Genomic DNA, 15234 nt, shown 5'->3' on the forward strand with positions numbered 1-15234 from the left:
AAATAACAGCTTCCATGACTTTAACATTGGATGTGAAAGCTGTTCTGTGTAATACACTGATATTGTCTGTGTGCGCACTCCTCTAAAACACTTCTAACGTCTTTGAAGTCCTGATTGCCAATGTCTCCGGTTCATTCTGCTTGTTTTATTATTCAATTTAGTTCCAATATAAAAAGGCTAAACAAAAGCTTCTGTTATTAGTGGGGTCAAGTCATCGGGTGTCATTTCCCTCGCCATAGTAAGAAAGCAATTACGAAAATGTATGTTTGCACAAGCCGTTACACCTCGATCGATCCAAACAGAATGACCCTTCTCAAGCGTACATTCTTTTTGCTTATATGTGGTGAGTTGAAGGGAAATTCCTAATGAATCATTCATTACATTCACTTACACACACAATAATGAAGGTTAATATCCACTTATGGGTTTAAGCCTCAAAGTGCAGGATCTGGTTTGGCTTTATTAACATCAACATTCAGTAAATTAATTGAAATGCTGCATCAAGTATTGATTCTATGAGCAGTCAATACTGCAGAGTGAAAGTATCAAGGCAGGCTCAACATTTTTCCACATTTATTTCGGCATAAGAGGTCGGTAAAACATCTCACACTGTACCACTTAAAAGATTCTTATCTTTAAAACCCTCAGTAGGCAGGCAAAGATTTCAACATGGCGGTGACACACGTCACCGTTATGGAAACATTTTACATCGTATTGACCCAAATCAAACCGGGCAAAAGCCACAAATGGTTGTGAGTGAAAAATACAAATAAGAAACATAAACGAAGGCTCAGAACTCACACAAGTGCTGCACTGTTGAAAACATTAGCCAGTGGTCATTCACAATATGTCGATACACACATTTTCTATCACATCATTCATTTTAGTTTTTTTACAAGTACAGCTCTAATTTTCTGTGATCGTGTGCTTCTGTGTACTGCTTCATACTGTACTCCGTGTGTAATAAGGCAATGTGGTAGTGAATGAAACCATTTAATCGAGCAGTTAACGCCAATAAACAATGATGATATATTAATAATGACCACAAGCATCTGAATGTAAACTGGCCATTAACCTCATTACAAACATGAAAGAAACAGGGAGACCATAACCATTTTCCTTTCTCTGGTCACCTAAATACAAGTTACAGAAAAAAAATACATTCATAAACAAATTATAAGCAACACCCGCAACCCAGACGCAACATGGATTTAACATGTGCCTCTTCACAACGGTTAAGAAAAGCATGACGTCTGCTCTACCTTCTGCTTTTCTGTTGGCACGAGAGAGACTAGAATGAGGCTTGATGCTCAGACAGGAGCTGCACAGGCTTCGGCAACATCAAACTACTGTACCGCACAATAGTTTGAGAAAGAAACACACTGCGCCGCCTGTGGCAGTGTGACTGATAACGCTGGTACAATCTACATTAACTCAGTTCCCTGAGAACACTAAAAACTAAAACCAATGGCAGCACATATAGGATAGGCTGTGAAAAGAAATATGCTCTGCTAGATAAAACGTGTGAGGCAAAAAGAGAGGAAAAAAATGCAACTGGTGTGGGTCTAAACGTGGACAACACTTAATGAGATGCTTTCTTCTTCAAGACGTCTTATTTAACTCTCATCAGAAAATAACTGATAAAACAACCAAGGGAGGTCATACAAATTTCACATTTTAAAAAAAAGGAAAGGGAATGAAAACTATTGCTGACGAGTCATAAATTGATAAAGTGTAAACAAGGTACCAAGGACTTTAGCAGGCCTACTGACAAAAGGTGACACGAATCGAGCATTTGCAACAAAAACCTAATCCTGTGCAATTTACTGTCAACCGCCTACGAACCTCCTTCCCTTTTCGACAGCATTCAATGGTCCTTTTATTCAGCTCTACACATTCGTCAATGTTTTTGAGTGTTTCATTTTCTGCTCTGATCTACTGTACCCATAACTAGGTGCTTGTTTTGGCTTTAAGCTAATGTAATGCTCGCGTGAGTGTTTACGATAAGGGTCTTTTCCCAGTTCGGTGAGCATGCCGATCCGATGACAAACTTTTTCACAGTTTGCTTCAGTTAATGCCTACAAAGTCCAATACCCACATATATTATATATAAAAAATAAGTTATTGCGAATCCGATAAAAGTGCATCTTATATTCAAAAATATCTCTTTCGCTCCAGGTTTTCTTTTTCCTTGGGGTCCTGAAACCCGAATCCAGCGTTTCTAAGTGACGAGGGGTCGAGAGGAAGGGCCGTAAGAAAATGTGATAAGGAGGTGGAAGAGGAGGAAAGTGAAGGAGAGAAGATTTGTCCAGCTATGCTATCACCATGGGAACATCATCTGAAAAACCACTGATCATTGGAGCATCTTCATCATCATCACCTACAGGAGAGAGGAAAAATAATAAAAGCAATGTGTTAGCTGAAAACTGAAATTAAAGGTATTAAATTCACCCACAAAAACAATCTACACTAACCAGACTTGAACTGAAGTATACTCAATTGAATTAAAATAACCAAAACTGAGCTCAAATGAACTGGGATGAACTAAACTTAGTGAACAGAGCTCGGCTGAATCAAACAAATAAAATAAAAAGGATGCAAAAATGCAGAGAAGAACCTTTTTCTTACCCAGCTCATCTCCTGAGGAGAAAATGGCAGAGCCTAGGCGTGAGTTGTAGTGGCTGTTAGCAAAAGCCGTGAAGCTGTGCTGTAGCCGTCGATGCCTGATGTAAAGGACCCCAAGTCCTCCACACACCCCCACTAGCAGCAGAAACAACACTGGAACCACCACAGCTGCCATGTCTCCCGATTTCCCCGACAGAGATGCAGAATCATTCGGCCCTGATGGATGAAAAACTGTGTCACAGAGAACAACTCTAGATCAAGAAAATCATGCGTAACGCATACTATTTGTAAACTGCCAGACCTGCTCCTTTCCCCAGTTCGTCATACAACAGCGCTGCCGCCTCTCCGCACAGCTGGTTGTTGAGCAGGCAGCGTGCCCGCACCGAGAACGTGTAGTTATGTCCCACCAACAAGCTGCTGATCCTGAAGAATGTCTCTGTGGTGTTGCCCAGACATGTGCTGGAGTTGGTCACGCTGTCATGCATGTACACCTCATAGCCCTGAGGAAACATACAGAGATTAATGTTGACGTGTGGAGGGAGTATTTAAGTAATGTTTTCTTAAATTCTAGAATCTTACCCTGCTCTCATTGAATGTCCGGTCCTTCACGGCGAGACTCTTCCAGAAAAGAAACACGTGGTCTTCTTCTTCTATGATCTTGAGGGCCTCGGGTGCAGGAAGAGGAACTGTGTGAATGAAAAAGATGAATGTATCTTAGAGAATGTTCATATTGTACCCTATTGACTGTAATAAAGTCATGTAGAAGTGTTTGTACCGGTGTTGAGTATGTAGCTGGCCTCTTTGCTCATGTTGAGCAGTCTGATGCTGATGCTGTAGCGTCCTCCAGGCTCCAGACTTTTGAGCGTGTACTCCACTGTATTATTCTGAGTGTTCACTTTGTAGTCCCTCTCCGTCTTACGAACCATGTCTCTCACATGCACAGCATAGGTCTGGTACACAAAAATGTCTTTAAATACTCAAGCAAACGGCTAGTATCTAAACTACACAATAACCAAAGTCATACATCAATCCCAGGGAACACACATACTGATTAAATGTATATCCTGAATGCACTTGCATAAATGTAAAACTGCTTTTCAATATAAATGTCGCACCAGAGGACCGCTGGGAGAATCGTACGGTGGCTGCCACTTCAGAGTGGCTTGTGTCTTATCCACTCGCACTTTATGCAGGTTTCGAGGTGGCAGTCGTTCGTTGGGGATCATCTTGACTACTGCGTACTCAGATGGAGGACCCAGGAATGGAACGATCACCCTCACCTGTGAACCACATACAAAATTCACAAACATGTGTGGATTTATCATGAGGTTCGATATTGAAAGTGAGGACAAAATGTGGACACTAACCAGGAAAAGGTACTGCTCATCACTGTCTACTAGGACAGTCAGGCTGCTGAAGGTGGTGTTTCGCCTGTGAGGTCTACGGTAAAGCTCCAGGAAGGATGTGGCATAGAACACCCCATACATCTGTGAAAACACACATTATTGTACACACAGAGGAGAGGTGAGACGAGTCTTGCTTTTTATTTTGTATTTCATAAACAGCTGACTTTTTCCTACATTGGAAAATGCATTTGCTAACATGAAGTAACAATGGGCATTGTAGATTTTCAGCATTTAGTAATATTTGTATTTGCAACTATTCATGTTTAGTATATTGTTTAGGGATGTAACAATGTCAAAATCTCACTGTACGGTAATACCTCGGTATTGAGTCCGCATTGCAGTATTTTAAATGCCAAATGGTGACTTGGAAACGAGCCATTGGCATCCTCTTTTCTTTATCCTCTAATCATAATTATTGTTTAAGAGGAATGAGCAACTATGAGATGGGCCAAATTACATTACATCCCTTTCATAACTAAAATAATCTTGTAATCCAGACATACCTTGTCAAAGGTATGACATCTATCTATCAGTTTGATGACATGATATCGATAAAATGGTTACATCCCTATTATTGTCCATTCACTAAGGTTAAAGTTGACCCATTCCATAATCATTTACTCACCCTCTGAATTACTTGTTCCTCTGCAGAACACAAAATAATATATTTTGACTTTTGACTGTTAACTGGCCCCCATTCACATGCATTGGTTTTGTGTCCATACAATAGAAGTGAATGGGTGCCAGCGCTGTAAAGTTACCACCATTCTTTAATATATTACTTTAATAGAGTGTTACAAATTTTGATTTAAATCATATATTAGTAAATGCTGAATTTAACAATTGTAAATAAGTAGTTCACTTCAGAATTTACCCCATTCACTTTCCATAGTAATTTGTATTCCTACTATGAATAGTCAATGGGAGCACATTTTGAAGTAAACTCCTTTAAAATGATATAAATAATTTTAATATCATAATAAATTATGAAATGCTGTAGAAGCACTGTTCATTGTTAGTTCATGCTAGCAGATGCATTACCTAATGTAAACAAATTCCTTATTGTAAAGTGTTACAAATATTTTAAACATTTTGTAAAAGTATTTATAATAGTAACAATATTTCCTGCATTTGGAGTAAAGTCATAATAAAACACTTCCATTCACACACACACACACACACACAAAATGTAATCCCACCTCAGCATGAGGTCCGGTCCAGCTGCACTCCACAGCAGTCTGGTTAAGAGCCCGGGCCTTCAGTGAAGGTTGGACAGGTGATGTTCCCTTGGTTTGTTGCCGAGAGAAAGCGGTGGGACTGTCTCCATCATCTGTGTGAGCCCACACGGCCACCTCATACACCGTCCCTGCTGTCAGGTTAGTGGCTGCACAAGAAACAGAATAAAACGATGACACAAATGAGCATGTCTTCATGTAAAAGTACTAATATATTATAACTGTGATGTGTTACTTTTTACCTTGCACTGTTCCTGAAACAGTGTAATTCCTGCTCTCCTTCACGTGTTCATCAAATACCCATGAAATGACGACAACATAGTGCACCACCTAACATAGATACATGAAGCGTAAAAGTTGAAAAAGGACAAATACATAATCCACTTTCAGACGCAGAGCAGAGCAAACCTCTCACCTTATAGTTAGAAGTGATGGATAAGCTTATTGAGTTCTCTGTGAAGCTGGTGATCACGACAGTAGGTGGAGATAAAGCTGGAAGAGACGTTTCATAAAACAATTCATTACAACTGCTCTATAAGATAAAAGACGTGAGTATAAATGTCCACCAGGGGGAGCCCTTCTTGAGAACCTTTTTAAAAAGTCCCTCATTACCTTTTTGAGGAATAATAGATTTGATTTCAGTCCAGTTTCCCACTCCTCTGCTTGTGACAGCAGCCACCTGTCGAAGAAAACAGGTTTATTAAATAATAGTGAAATCAAATAGAACTTTTGTTGACTGTTACTTTCATAATGATGCTGGTATTTTCCTCAAAGTGTCTTACCCTGAATCTGTAGTGTGAACTGGGTTGCAAGTTCTTCACTTCTGCATTGGTGTTAGTGCTACGCAGGGAAAACCACTCAGGACTGTCATTCTCACTGTACTCCAGCTGCACAAACACATAAAAAAAACAGTAAGACACATGTATGACTCTAAAATGAAATAACCGTGTTTTAGTTCGCAGAAGGCTTCATACTCACGATATATTCTCGGATATATCCATGTGCTTTATCTGGGGGGTTCCAGGTACACCGGACTGTCCCGTCCTCCTCACTGTCAGAGTTCAGCTGGAGGGCCTGAGGAGGGTCCGGCACTGCCATATAAAACACAGCCATCAGAATCTACATTTCTGCTAGATGTTCTTGTTTCATAAATGCTATTCAAGCAATTATTTATCTATATTTCACTTCATTAGTCATATTTAAATGACTGCTAATGCAAACTTACATCCTTCTGGCGTCCGTAGCGACAGCACTTCATTGGTCTTGTACTGTTTGCTGAGGCATTGAGTCTGAACCTTCACCTGGTATGTTGTGTCTGGCATCAACACTGTCAGGGTGGCACTGCCCTTATTGCTGTGTGTGTCCATCACAGTCCACTGCTGGACTCCCACCACCCTGGACAACACATAAAGCCGGTGTGACTCACACATGCCGACCCAGAAACCTTAACTGTTGCTGTGTATCTGAAAGCTGTAGTTGTATGTGATGTACCTGTAGTATATGACAAAAGAACAGGAGGAGATGGGCATGTTTTTGGGCCTGGACCACGTGAGCGTCACAGCCCCTGAGAAGTTAGAGCTCCACTGCAGATTCTGAATCTTGTAGGCAAACAAATCCCCTGAGACCGAGAAACATTTGATTTAATATATTCATTAAAAAGATCAAATAAATATTCTCTGTAAACTTCTATGGGTTTGTCACCTGTGCAGTTCATCTCATCGCTGTGGTCAGAACAGTCCATGAAGCCGTCGCACCTGTCGGAATTTAGCACGCAGGCCTCACCGTCAGTACAGAGGGTTGCGTTTACACAGGTCAATGAACCGCGAGTGGCTACAAAAGGGGTGAAATAAAACTTTTGTGTTAACTTACTTTTGATACGGCTAACCTGTCTGTACATCACTCAAAAACACGTACGGCAGTTGGCCTCATCAGAGCCGTCCTGGCAGTGCATGTGTCCGTCACAGCGCTTCCAGTTTGCGATACAGTTCTGGGGCTTCACGCAGAGGAACTGATCTTTAGTGCAGCGCCCCGATGGGGGCGGAGCTTGAGTTCCCACTTGGGTCACAGCGCTAGAACCTGGGAGAGCGGTACACGAGAGATGGATTAGTAAAATACAAAAAATTGTTATACAAAAAATGTATCTAGGTCCTTGTATATGTGAGACTCCTGTGAGCGGCTATAAAAGAGAAAGTACCTGTTGGACATCCCACTTCATCACTGCCATCGGGACAATCAGCGTAGCCGTCGCACACCCAGGTGTTCACAATACACGCACCAGATCCACAGCGGAAACGGTTGGGACCGCAGGTAGTTGGACCTGGGGCAGGTGTGTGAGGAGTTCCACCACCTGTTAACAACATTTGCAATTACTACCCAATTTGAGGCTAATAAGCACTGAGTGGTCGACCAAACAATGGTCTGTTGGTGTACCTGAGCATTGAGCCTCATCAGACCAGTCGCCACAGTCATTTTCCCCATCACATTTCCACCAGGCAGGTACGCAGCGGCCATTCTTACACCCGAACTGGAAGTAACGGGAACAGCCCGGCTCCTCGGTTGGGGAAGCTGAAACAGGAAGTAAACAAGTCAGGTGTTTTAAGAAACTAGCCCAGGAATAGAATATATAACAGTGTTTTAGTATAGTGGGTGTGTGTGACTGGTTTGGATCATATTATAGAAAGTTTTCCCCTGCAGTCTGCAAGTCTGGTCCACTTTTTTGAATATTGTTAATCTTGGCCATTTACTGCCCTTTTAAATAGGAAGCGGCTATGTGATGTAAAGAGACAAACTTCATTCAATCAAGGTTGCAGATTCCTCCGCTCACCACAGTTGGCTTCATCCGAGTAGTCGCCACAGTCATCCATGCCATCACATTTCCATTCCAAAGACACACACATTCCGTTGGCACACTGGAAGTTGTAGCTGTCGCAAGTTTTCTCAAACTCTGGGTTGGTTGCTGTGAAAAAACAAATAACAGTTCTTTGTGAGATTTTTTGTGTGGATGTAACATAGTGTAAAAATGAACACTGCATTGGGCTTTTTATTTTCCTATAGGGCATCAAAACAATGTCAGAATAAAAAGAAAAACAATATTTTTGAAAAGTGAAGCATTATTTTGTGTCTTTAAAACAACAATTAAATGGATACTAAATTTGTTTTGGCTACAGTAACGGTTACGTAAAAAGCTGATATCACAGCTGTAAACTGGATTAAACCTTAAATCAATAGCATTAGCAACAGTCACATAAATATATTCAAAAAGCGATGGCCTCACAGCAGCCGGCATATGCCGCATCCTCATCGGATCCGTCCGCGCAGTGCCGCGTGCCGTCACACACCAGAGACTGAAACAAACACTGCGCTCGATTCTTGCACACAAACTCCATATAACGTGTGCAGAGAGGATCTGTAAGAACAGGCACTTATTATTCCCTGTTTACCACTTAAAACACTATATTACTAACAATAACACCCGTACAAAGCAAGAAAGAGCATACCGCAGCGCTCCTCGTCCGAGCCCCCCGGACAGTCCTCCACACCATTGCAGTGAGCACTAGCAGGCAGACAGGTGCCGTTATTACACAGGAAACCATTGCATTTTTCACCTCCTGCAAGACAAAAACACATCAGCAATTTTTGGACACATCTAGGCCATTTATTCACAGTCCAAAACCTGAACCTTTTTTCTATTAAAAACATTGTTTTAACATGTGTATGATGTTAAAGGTGTGTTAATAATTTCCTTTAAAATATTGTGTACAAGTTAAGTTTACATACTCTACATGTTAATGTTTGGTTACTGACCACAGTGCGTTGGGTCCTCATCCGAGCCATCCTGGCAGTCATCATCTCCATCACACACCCAGCGCTGAGGGATGCAGTGACCCGTGTGACACTGGAAACTGTTGCTCTCACATGTGTGGTGGCCCACTATGAGAAATATGTATCATACTTGAGTGCATTCATGTGTATCATACACATTCTGAAAAGAGTAAGCTGCTCATGACATCACAAAGCTCATGTGTTTGATTCTCAAGGAACAGATAAGATCTTTGGATAGACGCGTGAGCCAACTACATAAATGTACAATTTAACGCATATTTTTATCTGCAGTTGAGTTTCTCTCACCTGTACAGTTAGCCTCATCTGACCAATCCCTGCAGTCGTTGTCTCCGTCACACCGCCAGGCGTCCCGAATACACACACCTCTCGTACATGTGAACTCTCCTGGGCCACACTGATGAGACTCTGTAAATAAACCAGATTTAATATCAGCACCACACACTGAGCTAAATAAAAAACATCCAATATGGGTTTGTGTCCCATCCACACAAACACACACGTACCACAGTGTTCCTCATCACTGTTATCTCCACAGTCATCCTCATGGTCACACTTGAATGCCTGAGGGATGCAGGAGCCAGAGGCCACACAGCGAAACTGTACCGAGGAGTCACACGAAGTGGTTGCTGCAAGGAGAGAACAGTGGATGAAACACATTGACGTAGTCTTATGAGATAAAGGGGATGGGGGTCAGGGGCGGGGCTTGTAATGTCACTCACGGCACTCCTGCTCATCACTCATGTCGCCACAGTCGTTATCGCTGTCACATTTCCAGATGCTGCTGATGCACTTCCCGTTGGAGCAGCGGTACTGGTTCGGCAGGCAGGTGTGTTCTGATGTTCAGCAGAAATGTCAATAAACAAGATCCTTAAAAACTTTTGTAAGTGTGTAATGTTGTATTCACAACACTAAGGTGTAGTCAGACCTGTTTTAACGCAGGTATTATTGCGGAGCTGGTATCCCCTGGGACACTGGCACTGGATCTCTCCTGAGGGCAGAGTGGTGCTGGAAACTCCATCTGGACACACGCAATGACGCTTGTTGCCAGGCTGGGGAAGACACAGCAGACTGCATGGCTGCTCAGCACACGCATTTTGACCTACAGGAGAAGTGAAAAAAAATGATCTATGATCAATTCCGTGAAAATGTCAAAACGTTTTTTACTATGTTAACTATACAGGTATCAACATTTGGTAGTCTTAATATTCATGTGAGGTCTCTGTTCAAGTTAATACATTTTGTTTATTTTTAGAGCATGATTTTTCATATTCGGGCAAGTGCCATTTTCAGGATTGTCACATCCATAACGGTAAAATTTTAATAAAGTAACTATTTGATGTTCTAAAGAGAGGCATAGCTTCTTCATTTGTTGGGTATTATTGCTTCAGGTTGGTACATTTTTAATTCACAGAAATCCTACAAAGTTTAACGTCTCCCAACAACTGTGTCCTTTTTTGTCACATCCAATAACGCGTGTTCATTTTTCTCCTTTTCAAAAATATAAAATTTGTTCATAGACTATCATTTTCCTGATGTTTAGACTCTTTCAACAAGGGTTTAGTATAACAAACAGATCTATATATTCGTAAGAAAAATCATCTTTTATGTCACATCCATAACGTAAAATGTAACGTTCATAACGCTGGAATTGCCCCATCTGAAAGGGCCAATCTGTAATCTTCTGGAGGAGCTATTGACAGAAATGCAATAAATATACATAACTATGTGTTCAGAGGTGTATAAAGACCATACACAATGAAGCGTTATGTTTGTATTACCTTAGAATGAGCTTTATCTATCTATATACACCGCGGGTCTCCTTACATGGATTGGCAGCGTAAGGTAGCCCTAAACAAACAAACTGCTCTACAGAACGCGTTTCATAAATATGTTATCTCCTTCCACAAAGAAGCTAAAACATTATGACATCACAGTCCTGTGTCAGCCACCATAGGGGTTCGAAAGGTAGGGGCGGAGTGATGTGGAGTCCAATGGAATTGCATTCATAGGAACTTTAACTCAGTTGCAACTGCTTTTGAAAAAGGACTGACCTCTGGTTTTCCCCTTGTAGAAGATCTTGAGATCCATCACGCCAGTCAGTCTGCCCACTAACAGCTCACTGTCTGGTGAGCCTGATTTAGGTGCCTTGAAGATGCCCATTCTAGACCAGTCATCCCAGTACAGATCATTCTACACAAACAAAGACCAGTATGATGCTCCTGATCAATGAAGACAAACGGTGTTTTTCAAACGACAATAGTCTTAAGCCTACCTTAAAAACAGCAATGGCGTAAGGATGAGGCAGACCCTCCATCAGCACAGTGCGAAGGCCCCCATTGAAGTCCGCTCTTTCAATGCGATCTCCATACGCCTCTGTCCAGTACAGCCATGAGTCATCTGTGGTGATGCCGTTGGGCCAGCGAATTCCCTCAGACACGATGCAGGAGATGTTAGAACCGTCCATCCCACTGCGGTAGACGCCCGCTGTGTGATCGCCCCAGTCGGTCCAAAACATCAAGCTGAGAGAGAGTATACACACAGCTTAGTGGATCAGACGATGAACAAATCACCGGATGCAATGGTTTTCTTGAAACATCAGATCACTAAAAGGTATTAAGCAGCAGGTAAACTAGACAAGCACAAGCAGATCTGTGTATTCTGTCAGTGAAATATATTTTATGTACAATAATTTGTGGAAACCGTGAGATCATTAAAGCGTTTAATGCTGATCTATTATTGTGGTTTATTTCAGACAAATCTTATCAATTGAACATAAAAACAAATGTTGGCTAGAATAAGCTGCAAACAAATCAAACAGGCTATGTAAAACTAGAGTTACTGGCTTAAGGGAGCAAGCAGATTTCTGAGGAAAACAATGGTATTATGGGAAAAGCATACCTCTCTTCAGGCATAAGTGTTAGGGCCCGAGGGTGCTCCAGCACTGAAGAGTTTATCAGAGTGTGTCTCAGGTCTCCATCTGCATTGGACACCTGGAAGCCAGACATTGTATTTAACAACTACAAACCTTTATTTATTACCAGCTGTAGCTGTTTCTACTTTTGATTACCTCGATTGTCTGAGCATCAGCATCCACCCAGTACAACAACCTGCTGATGGGGTCAAACGACAGCGCCTCCACGTTTTGCAAGTCCTTTTTGATAATCACTTCCTGTCCTGAGCTCCCATTCAAACACAGTCTCTATAACACCAAAACAGACAAAATACATCATATGATTTTATGTACATGGATGTTTTTGAGCCTAAGGAATTTTAGAAAACAAAGTTAACAAACATGAATAGTTCTCATGCTAAGGGTATGTTCAAACTACTTTAATTTAATTTCATTTAATTTTAAACATTCATCAAATAAATGAAGGTGTCATTGAAGAAATCCCTTTACTTAAATCATCATATAACAAAGATTAGGGGCGGATTCCCGCAAAGGGCTTATTCTTAAACCAGGACTAAGCCGTAGTAAAATGAGGACATTTAAGTAGTTTTTAAAAAAAACATGCCTTATAAACAAATATTACTTGAGAGCATTGACACAGATTTTTTTTAAAGATATGTCAGTGCAAGCTGTTTTCAGTTTAGACAGCTCTAACATTCATTTTAGTCTAGGACTATCCTTAATCCCTGTTCGGCAAACCCCCCCCTTAAACTTGAAATCTCTTCATACATACAAAAACAAACCCTACAAACATAAAACAGTCTGAAAGATGTTCATTCACCTGTATGGTGTCCAGTGAAATATCAGCCCAGTATAAGCAGTTCTTTTCATAATCAAAGTCTAAGGCCACAGCCTCGTGGAGACCCAAGAGAGGCAGCGGCTGGTCTGTTCCTGTAGCCAGATCATAGCGATGGATGGAGTTCCTCACCGCATACAAGATAAACTCATTACTCTCTATAATGAGAAAGCAAAACAGGAAAGAAACACTGAATTAGACACACTTCTCACAAGTTGATGTCTACAGCACAATAACCTTAACATTTTTTAAGTATCTTCCACCTACAATGACAACAATTATTTAGCTGGCGTCACACCTTTTAAAGGTCCAGTGTGTAATTTTTGGGGATCTATTAACAGAAATGCAATATAAAATGCAAAAATATGTCTTCAGGTGTATATAAAGAGTTATCTTTTTATTATCTTAGAATGAGCTTTTCTATCAACAAACTGTACACCGTGGGTCCACTTGCATGGAATTCACAATGTTGCTACAGCAGCCCTAAACGGTCAAACTGCTGTACAGAAAACATGATGACATCTTACTTCTGTGTCAGCCACTGTAGTGCTTTTCAAAGGCAAGGGTGGAGTGAGCCGTTGGTTGCAATTCACAACCTTAAATCTAAAGTTCCGTTTCATGAGCTTGATCCAATGAGATGCAACATGGATCCACTGTTCATACCATGGTGATGTTGTCATCCAAAGAGGTGATTCTTACCTCCCACAGGACAGGGCAGCATTTCTCCATTCAGCCGAGCTTCAACATCTCCACCGCTGCAGCTGTCCCCAGAAACCTTCCTGTATCTAAACCACCAATCACGCAAAACAAACACAAAAAATCATTCAGGTTTTTGTCTATAACCTGACACTAGGTGATGCTGTAGTTACACGCATCAGTAAACTTTCTGCTATCATAGATGTATATTTCCTGCTACAAAATGAATTACAGTTTTAATACAAAAACATTTTACAATAGAATAGCGAGATGTTATAATGGGCCAGGTCAGAATAGAGTAATCCAGAGCCCCGTGTAATTACAGTATTTAATGTCACTTCCCCATTTGCCAGTAATAGTTTTCTATTATTGGGATTAACCTAATTTCCTCCCGTTCACATCTCATCTGACTGAGCAAGACGTCTAAACTTATCCAGCTCAATTCATTTCTGCAGTCTGTGTTCTAAATAAATCCTGCAGATAATGAGAGGAGAGAGATGCGCGGTGACACAGCAGTGGCACATCTAATAATGCTCTCTGGCTGCTGATGCTGACGGCTCATGATCTGTATCCACGAGGAAACCATCCCATTAAAAAGTATCACCCTGCTGTACTTCATCTTTTTGTTTCACGGCATAGAATCACGGTGGGATATTTTGGCTTTATTGACACTGCTTCAGCTGTTTTATTAACAAGATAGACAGAAATTGTTAAATCAGTCAGTTGCGTTTCAATTGACTGCGGTATAAAATATACGCCTGGACTGTTCAACTTCTGCTGAGTCAGTGTTGTGGCAGAACTCCCTCGAAAAAGTAATTAAAAACATTAGACAGAGTGTCATGAGTGACCAGTCAAGGACATTGGTGAGACAGACCAATGAGAAGCTCCTGTGACTGAGATTAGAGAGATTGTGCCTACAGCATGTGTTGCCTGGGTACTTCAGCACAGAGAAAAACAATTTTAATATGTCACTTGACATCTCCGTCTTCTTTGCCTAGAGACAAAGAAAATCAAAAGCTAAAATCAAGCGTTTTGGTCATAAGATTTACAGCCATGTTTGACCTAAAAGGGCTCTGAAGAAGGACGGTCAATGGATGCAGCAAAATAAAGGAGTGAATGGACAAAATATATAACAATGTTTACCAACATAAAAAGTGACTCTGAAATGCCCTTAAAACAATGTTAATGTCTTGAAAAAAGAACATATCTCCATTCAACTGAGAATTCATGAAAATGAACTGATATACCTTCTCAACATACAGTAGCGGAAAAAATTTAGACCGTACCAAAGTTTAATTTAATCAGCATTTCTAGATGAATTGTGGTTATTATTCCAGTCCAGTGTCTGTTTGATATCAACAAAATTAAACCTCAGGAATGACAATGTCATCCAACAGCAATGTGAAAGACTGATAGCATGACAAGACACATGAAAACTGTGATAAATATAGAGATTATCTGATAAATTTTGTTATATTTTTTCTGAATATATGTAGAAATATTACTGCTTTATTGCTTAAAAGTGAATACGAACTTTCTTTGCAGTATTTGTGGTCTGAAAAAATACAGAGCATCTTTTCTGTTATTTTGACCTGTTTCTCCAGTTGTTGTTTTTTCTGCAAATAGACACTTTATTGTATTTGAAACTTGGGAGAATTACAGTTAGTAGTTCACAGAATGAAA

The 15234-nt window shown here is 40.8% G+C and overlaps 1 protein-coding gene across 1 annotated transcript in view; it reads right to left on the minus strand.

The window, feature by feature from the left end:
- Window positions 1-557: 557 nt before the first annotated feature.
- Window positions 558-15234, minus strand: part of sorl1 (sortilin-related receptor, L(DLR class) A repeats containing) — a 38319-nt gene continuing 23642 nt past the window's right edge. The window contains exons 16-48 of the mRNA XM_079481250.1: window positions 13555-13640; window positions 12841-13013; window positions 12177-12308; window positions 12008-12099; window positions 11382-11628; window positions 11161-11299; window positions 10035-10208; window positions 9829-9942; window positions 9613-9735; window positions 9395-9514; window positions 9071-9196; window positions 8764-8874; window positions 8541-8672; window positions 8091-8222; window positions 7697-7831; window positions 7461-7613; window positions 7181-7342; window positions 6968-7096; window positions 6758-6884; window positions 6492-6661; window positions 6245-6357; window positions 6049-6153; window positions 5879-5945; window positions 5682-5758; window positions 5509-5596; window positions 5231-5415; window positions 3993-4112; window positions 3741-3905; window positions 3401-3575; window positions 3205-3311; window positions 2927-3125; window positions 2629-2841; window positions 558-2380 (exon numbers count right to left, since the gene is read on the minus strand). Of these exons, the coding sequence (XP_079337376.1) occupies window positions 2313-2380; window positions 2629-2841; window positions 2927-3125; window positions 3205-3311; window positions 3401-3575; window positions 3741-3905; window positions 3993-4112; window positions 5231-5415; window positions 5509-5596; window positions 5682-5758; window positions 5879-5945; window positions 6049-6153; window positions 6245-6357; window positions 6492-6661; window positions 6758-6884; window positions 6968-7096; window positions 7181-7342; window positions 7461-7613; window positions 7697-7831; window positions 8091-8222; window positions 8541-8672; window positions 8764-8874; window positions 9071-9196; window positions 9395-9514; window positions 9613-9735; window positions 9829-9942; window positions 10035-10208; window positions 11161-11299; window positions 11382-11628; window positions 12008-12099; window positions 12177-12308; window positions 12841-13013; window positions 13555-13640 (4459 nt within the window). The 3' untranslated portion in view covers window positions 558-2312. The remainder of the gene's footprint in view (window positions 2381-2628; window positions 2842-2926; window positions 3126-3204; window positions 3312-3400; window positions 3576-3740; window positions 3906-3992; window positions 4113-5230; window positions 5416-5508; window positions 5597-5681; window positions 5759-5878; window positions 5946-6048; window positions 6154-6244; window positions 6358-6491; window positions 6662-6757; window positions 6885-6967; window positions 7097-7180; window positions 7343-7460; window positions 7614-7696; window positions 7832-8090; window positions 8223-8540; window positions 8673-8763; window positions 8875-9070; window positions 9197-9394; window positions 9515-9612; window positions 9736-9828; window positions 9943-10034; window positions 10209-11160; window positions 11300-11381; window positions 11629-12007; window positions 12100-12176; window positions 12309-12840; window positions 13014-13554; window positions 13641-15234) is intronic.

The sequence above is a fragment of the Barbatula barbatula genome, assembly GCF_947034865.1.
Source record: "Barbatula barbatula genome assembly, chromosome: 19".
Classification (NCBI taxonomy): domain Eukaryota; kingdom Metazoa; phylum Chordata; class Actinopteri; order Cypriniformes; family Nemacheilidae; genus Barbatula; species Barbatula barbatula.